Below are 11,721 nucleotides of genomic sequence, written 5' to 3' on the forward strand. Positions count from 1 at the left end.
TAACAAGCTGGGACTACCCCGGACTCTACCATAACAACAATCACGGGATGATTACTGAGACAAATGATACCAAGAATACCTAACATAAAATACAATGTATGCCTAGAGTCTGTAAATATTTATTAAATGGACAAAAATGTGGGAAATTGTTCTTGAAAAGCTGCATAGGTACTACGACCGATGAAGTGATGGGGCGCACAAAGAAATAGATGGGAAGCTGTGGCCTGTTTGATAACGTTAATAACAATGATGGAGGGTGAGCGGTCGTAGCGCACTATAATAAACCGACCTAGATTAGAAATAAGAATAGAACACAATGCGGACAGCGGCCATTGCCTTTGCAAACGTTGCATAATTACCATCAAGTAACGTGGAAGTGCACATTAATGGAGACAGTCGCTGCGCGTTGTTTGAGTGGGAAACCTGCACTGTGTTGTTATGACGCGTGGATATGACCGCATGCGAAAATGAAACTCTCCATTCACTGTCGGACAGGCTGTGATGATTAAAGACGGCAGAGCACAATTTTAGTAGAAAATAAAGAGAAACGCGTGGTCTACCTACCTTGAAATGGTCGGACGGCAAAGGGCGAGGTGTTTGTAAAAATAAAAGAATCGACAACTTGAGCCCGGACGGGTTTAATTCCCATCATAAGACGAGCGCGCACCATAAAAATCGGAGAGTGCGCGCTGACAGACTCGCTGCCACTGCAGCGCGCGGGGGGCGGCGGAGGGGGTTACGAGCGCAGATGGCGAGCAACCGCTGCTAACGTAAGCTAGCTAGCTCTATGGGTAGCAACGCACTTGATAACAGCAAATCTCGTTTCTGCTAATCGATACACATACACAAACACACATACTCACCTCAGGCTCCACGCGGCTGCTGTGTGTTATTCAACTGGCCTCCATGTGTAAGGGGACAGCGGCGGTGTCTTCATGGGGGCTGGCCGGTGTTTACCTGGCGGTGTGGCGGGGGACAGTACAGCTGATGGAGGGTGACAGCGCCAGGAGCAAACGAGACATGAACGCGCGGTGATGAGCTACAAAAGGCTCCCTCAGCCGTTTAACTGGCCAGGATAAGTGTTCGGCTCCTGGAGGGATAGATTAGCTTTGTTAGGCTAGGTTAAAGTTAAAACGGGTAGTGTGAGGAGTCTTGAAGAGGAGGAGGAGGGGGGGGGCAGTTACAGAGGGTGCACTTTAGCACTTTCATGAACTAAAGCGATGAGGTCATGGTTCGGCAGGGAGAGGAAAAAAATTTTGAGGTTGACGTCACCTTCAGCCAATCAGCGCAGACGGCTCAAGGGTTGGGTGACGTCAGCTCTCTGGTCCGCAGATTAAAGGGACAGTCCGACTTTTTCCGACATTTTTTTTTAAAGGAGACGTGCTCATGAAAAGTAATGAGCCAGTGCCAGTGACGCAGGAATCACAATCATAAATACAGACAAAAAATAAAAAAAATAAGCAACATATTGTGTTTTTTTTTACACTGATCACTTACTAGAATGCTGCTTTGAATTACTAATTTGCTTCACTAAGATTAATATAAAAGATAAAAAGACTATTTGTATTATGTAGGCTTTTATATAGGCTTACATGGTTTTGTGTAAAAAAAAAAACATGGATACAGTAGTTGAGCAGACTGTAACAAAAACTGTTATTTAGCTTGTTAGGGGCATCTTCGTCAAACCATTAAGCTAAAAAAAGCACTCACACGAGAAACATAAACCCATAAAAATCATGTCTAATGATTTCAAGGTCCTGTACACCCACAGAGGTATTTTCAGGTAACCCGGCTGATACGATCTCTAGTTAAGTGGAAGTTGGCTGAAGCTATGCCGGGAAACACATGACATCACCAAACCCTGTGCACTAATAAAAATGATAAAGGTGTCATTTTTAGGCTGTACAGCTCACACAGTCCAGAGAAGGGCTCTCAACCACCTGTGTGGTTGGTCTGTTACAGTTCCGAGACTTCAAGAGGCATAGATGCAGAATATGCCTATATATATCTTTTCAACTAATATTGAAACTGGCCTCCAATATTAGTTGAAATTACAATTTACAAATATTAATATTTATTTATTTCAGTATCACATTCTTACTAACCACAGAATGAAACAGTTGTAGTGAGTGGGTGCTGGGTGTTTGAATTCAGTATCATCATTTCTCTTTTGTTTGACTGAAAGTCTTTGTTCTGTTGTTCTGCCACCAGTGTGATTGTGAGTAAGCAGATGTATTCAGTGTGATAGACAATTTATAGTATGTGTAATTACATTGTATACAGCGACACCTAGTGGCACAAAGATTTAACTGCATGCTGTGGTGCAAAAAGGAATCTCTACAATGAGAATAAGAGTGGATGTTACATCTCTAGCATGAAACCAGTGCACTTTCACATTTCAGTATTGAAAATGAGACTTTCACACTAATCAGGTGTGTGCATTCATAGTGAGAGAGAGGGAGTCAGAAAGACTGCAACACAGATTCATGAAAATCTACCTTTATTTGGATGCAAAAACTCACAACTTAAAGCGATACTGTAGCAGAGGAGAGGAATACTGATTGCTGGTTGGTTGTATGTCTCACTGTTTGGCTATGTCAACATCCCCATTTTGATCATCAGAAGAGGATCAGGTAAGCACTGAAAACAAGCACTCAAAATAAAAGCTTTTCAGTCAAGTACACTGGACATTATCAGAGGATTATGTCAAAAGTCTGACAATAGGTTGTAGCTTTTCTTCTTGATCTCAGTCCCGTGTTCCTGGAAAAGGTCATTCTGGCAGTTTAATTTGCTAGTTGATTTGTTGTTTGTTTAGAAATTGGTCTGAGCCCACAGATTTATAATTCCATCCTCTGATAATGTTCATGGCTGTTGATCTGACGCGTTAAGTCAAGATAGAAGTTGTTTGATTTTTGTTACATAGAAAACTGTCCTCACTATTTTAGCTGCCTTGCACATAGCAATTATTTCTCGTGTTGTCAGCTGAGAGTGGCCTTGAGTCACAGGTGGACTAGAGTGGGGACTGCGTAAAAAACTCAGTCTGAGGTAAAATTCTCCAAGAAAACGATAAAAACATACACAGAAAGCAAAGCATATTAAAGCAAAGCCTAAAGGCATAAAGTAATAATACTGAAGACTGAACATAATCTATTTATTTTCTGTACTGTAAGGTAACTTAGGTAGTTGTCACATTTTGTTCTGTCAAATCTTGCAATATAAACCGATGGTTTGATCCACAGTATGAGCTACATTCCATCATGGTGTAAACGGAAATATACACAAGGCATCTACTCGAAAGGATTGTATCAAAATGTTCTAAAAATATCTCTGGTTGGTTTCACAAAAGCAAACTGTATCAAAAGCATTGGCCGAGAGCAAGCAATATAATAGGCTTAAACCCTTATACACAACAAAAAGCAGGACAACCAATCACGTCGCTTTGATTGTGGACCTATGGAGTCCCATACAGCACATGCAATCCATTAAACTCAACACAATCAAAACACAATACGGAAAAAAAAAAGAACTTTTACAGCTGAACATCAGAGAGACAACCTTAGTTGGTCTATTGTGCTTCATACAGATTAGGCCTGGCCTGTCTATACAACAATCATGGGCTTCTTACTTCACAGATGTGTTGAAGCTACTGTTGAAAGCAGAGGCGTCACAGAGCACGTAACTTTGAGGATGGCGAGTGTCATGATAGCAATGGGACATGTACAGGAATATTAGATGTATGTGAGCGTCTTTCATCAAGTTATGGTGCATTTGTTGATGCAACATTTTGCTTTCCTCTGCACTACACTCTGTGTGTATGGGCCAGATTCTCCAGAGCTCTGCATTGATTTTTCTGACGGTCTGATTCTATTTTTGGCCTCTGTCCCCTCAGTGACGCTAGCCCTGTGACGCCCCTGAGTGTACATCTATGTGGCCTTAATGCAGGAGTTGTTTACTGTAAACATCATGGGCCATGAGGACTGCACAGGCAGCATGGTAAAACTGTAATACTGTAGATTGCACAGAAATCCTAATTAGTTAATTAATAACCTAATTGTTATACATTCCTATGTTCCATAACATTGCACATGCCTTTAATGAACACTTAGCACCATGCAACCTGAAGATGAGGTGGCTCCTGAATGCATCAAAAGTTGACACAGGCCGTCTGTGATGATTTTTTTTTTTTTTTACATTAAAAGTGAGAGTCAATGAGAGTCAGTAAGAAAAAGCCAGATGTTAGTTAACTTATATTTAATATGAACTTTTATATCTATGTAGAGTTAAATATTAGGCTGGCATTTGATCATTTCTGTAGATTTAATTAATGCTGGCACTTGTACTGTAAAGGGCCCTGATTACTGACACTAACTTTGGGAGACTGCAAATGAACTTCTTCCTTCAGTTTAACCTTTTGATAACTGTACATACACTATGTGGGGGAAGGTGGGGGGTGGGCGGGGGTATGTCAGTCCAAGACCTAAAGGAGGCCTTGATGTCTGAGACTCATGTACAGTAACGTGATAAAAAAAAAAAAAAAAAACCTCAGCAGTGCAAATGAAATGATGTCGGGCGTGATGCAGGCTTGGATTATTTTGGGCCTGACTCTCCAGGACTGTGTGGTTCAATAACACTAAAGTGTGTGATTAGGATTTTTGGAGGGATATCTCAAATCCCACCTCCTTATGTTTGTTCTGCTCATAGACATACAGTAATCACAGATTTCATATTTCAGCCATTCAGTCCTGTCTGAGACAGCCTGTCTTGGGTGAAGAGATTAACATGGTTTGAACTTGTTAAAGGGTGAGAATGAAATGATGCTAGGTACAGTGGTGCATACCACCAAAGGCGGTACAGTGTACAGTGGTGTGTCTCGGTCTGGCTGTAGTGCTCACTTCACTACTCCTCAGCAGTGTGAGACAGCTGCTTCTCATACAGGCTGAGGACATGATGCACAAACTGGTACTGCTCGCACGTCTGGATCATCCCACCCCTGACAAACACATGGAAAGACAAGCACAATAACTCAGATAGAAAAAATAAAACCTGTTTTCTTTCTTTTCACCACTTTTGCATTGGTTAGTCAGTCCGCTACTTTGGTCCAGACCTCGTTCCCCAGAGGATAAATACTACTAACTTCAGGGATCCTCTGACTTTTCCTCCAGTGTGACCATCGGGATGACCTGTACTCACTGTGTTGATCCCCTTTCATCTACTGCCATCACCAGTTCAACACGTTTCTATAAAATGCAGTGGTTACTGTAGCTGCTTATCTTAAGTTTAGTGAAAACAGCACTGATGCCTCCTGCAATGAATTTGCTCTAATACTTTTCTGTATCTATACTGAGATAAAACTGGGTCACCTTTCAACAGCTTCAGTAGGGAATAAAATGTTCATCACGTTTTCTCAAACAGCCCATGCAACACAATAGGCCACGACATTTTGACTTGCCACACACAGAGGTGACTAATAACACTAATAATGGCTGCTTTCCATGTAGATGTGCTACAAAATCGTTCAGTGGGGAATATTTGCCTCATTTATACTCTCGTGAAAACTGTTAATTACTATAGGGAGCGCTCATTTGTGATTGAAAAACTGTTGGATTATGTATCATAAATCTGATGTTTGATGGATGTTGTTGGTCATTCATTTTTGTGGGTAGACCCCACAGCAACTTAGCATGTGATTTGGACCTAAATCAGCTCAAACTACGTCACCTGGGCTTTTATGCCAAATGCTAAAGATAGACATGAGTATGGATAAGGGCTATCTAAGAATATCTCACCTGTCCAGACGGAGCTGGCAGGTGGTTCTCAGGATGTCAACCACACCCTCGGTCCTCAGCTGCTTGCACAGGATGGAGGTGGCGATGAAGCAGCCAGTTCGACCAATTCCAGCACTAAGGAGGAAACATTGGGGTGATTATGGGATGGAAGAGGGTGGAGGATGAAGAAGAAGAAAATGGATGGATCGATGTATTGATTAGCACTGATTCCACTAATCTGACTGATGCCAAATCCTCCCTGGGGAAATCAGACAGTGGGGGTTTGGAAGTGGCCAAACGTTTTGCTCACAGAAAGAGTGCCAAATGGTTTCTATGGTGAAATAAAAAAAAAAAAGCAGTAAAAATGGTTCCTCTAATATTAAACTGGACAATTTCCCATTGGCATATTACTGACAGGGGGTTAATACGGGCCTTTTGACTTAGAGCCTTTTGAACATGTGGAATATCTTTAACATCAACCCCTTTATATCGCAAACAAGCTACTTTTGTACCTGCAGTGGACAATTGTAGGACCGCTGGAGGGCGGGGCTTGCTCTCGGGCGGGGCTTGCTCTCGGGCCCTCTCCACTTCCTGTACAAGTTCCAGCAGGGGTGGAGCCTTGTCTGGGGTCTTCTGATCAGGCCACGAGGTGTACCAGTACTGCCGCAGACTGCGCTCCTCTTCCCCATACTGGTGCAAACACACAGTGACATGGACGCATAGACAGGCAAACAGGCATGAAACACAGATGAGATCAAGTTGTGCATGCATGTACATAACTCAGACTGAGAATGATTTCTGATCAGCCTGATGCTCTGCATGTATATCCAAGTCGTTACCTTGGTGTTAGTTGCTACGACAACAATGAATGCAGAGCAAAACAGCAAAAGAGAGTGAGGGTGATAAAAAAGAGCTCACATAGCCTGTTTCTCCCTCGCCTATACTGTACTTAATCGAAGCCAACAGTTGCCTCTATTCCCTGAGAGTCAGTCTGACAATAATTATTAATCCTTACAGATAGACAACATAAACTAGAGAAGTTGAATAAACAGCAAGCTTTTAACTAGAGCATAGTTATATAATGATCCCCTTGAGCTTAGTAATCAGATGCAGGCTGCATTTACTGAATTATCATGTCTGGTTTGCTGAGTGCCAATGCCACCATGACCCCAAATTAAATATAAAGCACCCATCAGGAACACATGAATGGCACTACAGCTATGTCAGACTGCTGAGTAAACACTGGCCAACACATACATCTGCGGTGAGTCTGTATGCACCTTGACAGTCTGATGAAACAGTCTCTTTGGCAAAACGAAAAGTTGGGTAGCGTTTTCACACAAGTCTACACTTCAGTGTGTAACATACTTAATATTTTTAGTACATGGTCTCATATTAAGCTCAAGATCAGTTGTATGGATACATCAAATCATCTGAAAGAAGGTATTTCAGCACACAATCAGCTAGGTGTCCACAGATACACAGCACCTGAAAGCAGCTAATCCAATGTGTCTTTGGTAACTTTGGTGTTCTCCGGACTTTCGCTCTAGCTCCACCATTAGGTTCACATTTGTGGTTTTGTATGAACAACTATTGGATGGATTGTCCAGGGCACTGCAGGCAGCCTCAGCAGTACTTTTAGTGCTGATTACCCAAATTTCTTTTACACAGGAAATTCAATTCCATTTACTTCCATTGCATTCATAAATAAAACCAAAGCTATCTGAATAGCTAAATACCACTCAAAGTAAATTAGAAAATAGTTTTTTTCCAACATGTTTTGATTGACTTTTTAACATGTTGCACTAAATTCACCCTTATTGTGTGACGTAGCAACTGTCTTTCTGTGTTTTACCTTCAGCTTAAACACCCTCAGACTGTAGTCATCCTCCTGGGTTACTGTGACAACGGTGATCTTGATGCCCTCATGGGTCACAGTGTCCTCAGGCCAGTACTCTGCACATTTCTGCAAGACACAATGGACACACAAGTGGATATTTTTACCCACCCCATTATCAGCTTATCTGTGCATTTATCCATTAATGCATCCATCATCATCATCATCATCATCATCGTCATCATCATCATGGTCAGCTTGCATTTCACCACACTTACCTCGTTTTTCTCCTCCAGGTTGGTGATCATCACTATGATTGGGCTTCTCTCCTGCCACACCATCCTCCAGAAATCCCCCACTGTGTTCACAGTGGGACCCTGGGTGGCAATGTATGCATTCTCTTCACCCCCATAACCCTATGTACACACACACACACGCACACGCACACGCACATAAAAACAAAAAAAACAAAAACAAAAAAAAACATGGTCTTATCTACTAATTGTGAGATGGAGACACTGAGAACACTGGGTCAGATCCACAGAGAACAAATAAAGTTAGCCTGGCTGCATCGCAGAGCAGTGCATGCAAATGCACGTTTTCACTTACTTTGAGATAATTAGCATTGATGTAGGTAGACAGGAAATCATCCTCATCCAGTGACTTCAAGATCACTCTGCTGTGCGTATCTGCAGGTGGACGGTATGAGGTTATGATGAGAAAGAGACACGGATGGGTTCTAATTTAAAGCTATTACGGCAGAAGAAGATGTGAAACAATATTCATGGATATACATTGTTATACATATTGCAGCTCAGATTGGGTCGTATCTTTTTGTGTGTGCTGTGTCTCAGTGTATCAATAATCTTGTGCACAGAAACAGACCTTTCCCACACACATCCAAGCTAAATAGTAGATGAGAATGTAAAATTATTAAAGAGAAGCAGCATAAAAAAGCTTCTTACAATATTAATGACTTCATGATCTCTTTTTAGTGATTGTTCTAACTCAAACTGCAGCTGTACTCACTGGGTAAGATGGTTTTGTAGCGATTCTTTCTCACCAGCCCTGGGTAGTTGTACTCCTTAGGGTCTACAAAGTTCATGGGAGTTTCCTGCCGATGGACACAGAACAATGGGTGCAACAACAATCAGCCCTTGCAGAAATGGAAAGGAAGTCCTAGTCTCGCCTTCTACAAGGCAACAAAACATTATGAAATAATATCCAAGACATTAAATCATTCGTTGCCCTTCACACTAAAGTGTTGCTGTCAAATTGTATGTAATTGAAAGGCCATGGGCAAAATGTGTATGATCTTTAACGCACATCTCTCTGCCTAGCAGACGGATCCTCTGTAGGTTTTCGTATGGAAATATGCCTGTATCTCTCCTTCCTTCGCCCACTAACAGACAGTGGAAAAGCTTATGGGTGTGTGCAGAGTTTTCTGCTGGGTATTTGTGTGTGCGTGCATGCATTTGTTCCCGCGTCTATGTGTGTGTCAGAGCACGTCTTTTCCGGTGAGTCTCTGTTCATCTCTGTTAATCTAAAGTGTGTGGGCGGGTGAGCTGTTGCTGCTGCTGCTGCGCTCACATAAAACTCAGCCTGGAGGCTCTGGTCATCCATGGCCCGTGTGTGTAGCCTGGCAGGGGTCAGGATGTGTGTTCCCTGTCTGAGGTACTCTTGGGCCGACTGGTCTCTCGGCGAGAGCTGGGCTCCGTAGCCATAGGGCTCAGTGCAGCCTGGTGTACACATGTCCAAGGTCAGGGAAACGTTGGAGCCCCTCCTGTGCGATACATACAGAATGAGATGAATGCATGTAGACTGTACAGTATGTGTTTACCCATCTGTCATGTGAAAATATGGATTTAAAATGCACGAATGCAGAAGATCTATAGATACAGATGCAGATATAAACGCAAGCGTTATTCTCACCTCTCCTGAAGCCCCACAGGTGTGACAGTGAGGGTGGCGGCGTCTCCCTCCGTCCTGGTGTCAGTGCCCATGTCAAAGACCGGCGTCTGTGGCACAGGGTCCAGGTCCAGCAGATCCTCCTGAGCGTCTGTCCACTCTGACAGGGTGAAGGAGGGCTGGCGACTCACTGACTGACGCCGATCACCAATGTCCCTCGATACTGTTCCTGATGACCACAAGCCGGTGCCATAACGCCACTTACACACCATATGGACGACCTGAGGTGATGAACAGGAGAATGTAAGCACTTTTTCTCTTCCAATGTGCATCTATATTTCAGTTAAAATTAATGATCCAGTCAGTCTCGTTTCAGTCTCGTTTCTAGACTGTCGTGATTCTAGAATAAAATTTTAGCATTTAAAAAAAGAGTTTTGGAAGGGAAATGAATGGTGTGTTTTACCATGATAACACAGATGGCCACACCGATGCCTGCAGTGCCCTGGACGATCCAGTTGTGCTGTTTGGTGTTTACCACCTCCCTCATCAGCACCATGGACTGGCCAGTACAGAGACAGAGACAGAGAGAGGAAAAGGCAGACTGACTCAGGCAACACTAGATACATCACAACTTCCAGATTTGTTTCTTTAAGGTATCCAATCCGAAACACACTGAATCAGCTCACACAGGTTACATCCAGGTCTGACACTTACGTCCATTCCAAAGATCGGGTGGCAGGGTAAGATGAAGCCAAGGTAGAAGTCGATGACCTGCACAGCTTTGTAGATGGAGGAGAGTGGTCCGTTTCCTTCCATCACAAAAAACACCCAGTACCCCTGGGAGCAGAGAGGGAGAGAAGGCAGATTGTCACAACTCCAGTCATTCATGCACTGGCAATCAGGAAGCGCCGTGGCTGCTCTCAGGTGAAAAGCGAACAGAGAAGAAAAGAAGATGGCCCATTGCACAGGCATAAAAAATATGTAAATTGACCACATCCAGTCTGGTGTCATAATCATGGCTCCATTTATGAGGCTCCTTTTCTTTTCTTTTATTTCTTTCCTTTTTTTTTTTTTTTTACATATGGTAATGTTGCACCTGTTCTTTTTTTCTTGAATGAATCAAACATGAAGTCAACAGAGACGATGACGGGAAGAGCATATGAATACTAATAAGTTGTCCAATGTTAACCAAAAAAAAACCAAAAAAAACCCCAAAAACTATTTTCCAACCCTGAATAAAACACTTTGGAGAATATGAAAATGTCATGATGCACATGAAAAGAAAATCTGCGTGTAAAAATAAGGGTCAAGTTGAGAGAATATCTAGTGCTCAAGTGTGAAGCTATCATTTGAATTGCTAATGTTGCAATTACACGACTGTGGATTTTTCAGTCCAGTCTACATTACATGCTGAGCTGCAAGCAAAAGCTTGTACAGGAAAAAAAAACATACCCTAATTTAAAGCGGACATGTACAAATTTTGTCCACTTTTAACTTCATTTTTCTGGTTGCAACCAGTGTCCATTCACATACCGTGACTTGGGAGATGACAAACAGTGCGGCCCAGCAGTGGATCTCAATCACCAGTGCGTACACCTTGTGCATAAACACTTCCTCTCCCTGTGGGCTCTGGCCCCCCACGGGTCCGTCTTTGCATTCTGGGAGTCCATCTTTTTTAGGGGCTCCGTCACCTATTTTCTCAGTCTTTGTGGGCTCATCCAGCCAGACGGGGTCCTCGTCGGGCCTTAGGAAGATGGAGTCCTCTGTGTGGGAACGGGTGGAGCTGCTCAGCCGGCGGGTCATGATCCCCCTGTTAAATGAGGCCCCCTTGTGTTAAAGGTACTTGACACGTCTTCCCTTTGTGATCACAAGGCTTTGGCAGCTGATTCTGATTCTGTTTGTTGACATTATTATGCCTTTGCCTAGTACGTCTACCTAAAAATCTAACAAAATAGTGAAAGATGAAGAGTGATCTTCAAGAACGCCCCCACCCCCCAAAAAAGATGGTTTCAAGGGGTTTGAGATGGTGTTAGATTATAAGACACAATGTTGTGAACAGCGTGCAGACATGCTTCTTGGTAAGTGATCATATTGAATGCTTTTTGTCTTTGTTGCTTTACTAATACACATGCACATGAGAAACCTCCACAAAACTACATATTGATTTCCAGTTCAATGATGTGCCAGCTGTGTCAGGTTGTGTGTGTGTGT

General features: G+C 42.8%; 2 protein-coding genes across 4 annotated transcripts in view; both read right to left on the reverse strand.

Annotated features, from left to right (window-relative positions):
• dusp8a (dual specificity phosphatase 8a) overlaps positions 1–1,148 on the reverse strand; it is a 43,002-nt gene extending 41,854 nt beyond the window's left edge. For 2 of the 3 annotated variants that reach the window (XM_041039065.1, XM_041039063.1), the window contains exon 1: positions 864–1,148. The gene's annotated coding sequence lies outside the window, so the exon portion shown is untranslated. Of the gene's footprint in view, positions 1–564; positions 698–863 lie in introns of those variants that run through there. The other variant, XM_041039064.1, reaches the window with a different exon arrangement.
• A 3,748-nt stretch (positions 1,149–4,896) lies between these two features.
• On the reverse strand, positions 4,897–11,313 carry LOC121182272 (tyrosine-protein phosphatase non-receptor type 5-like). The gene is given in 13 exon segments (XM_041038692.1): positions 4,897–4,990; positions 5,787–5,900; positions 6,278–6,327; positions 6,330–6,455; positions 7,621–7,731; positions 7,881–8,018; positions 8,212–8,291; positions 8,632–8,716; positions 9,193–9,385; positions 9,535–9,791; positions 9,974–10,069; positions 10,225–10,347; positions 11,044–11,313. Coding segments are annotated over 13 exon segments (1,737 nt in total).
• Positions 11,314–11,721: the final 408 nt, after the last annotated feature.

Source organism: Toxotes jaculatrix, chromosome 5 (assembly GCF_017976425.1).
Source record: "Toxotes jaculatrix isolate fToxJac2 chromosome 5, fToxJac2.pri, whole genome shotgun sequence".
NCBI classification, from domain to species: domain Eukaryota; kingdom Metazoa; phylum Chordata; class Actinopteri; family Toxotidae; genus Toxotes; species Toxotes jaculatrix.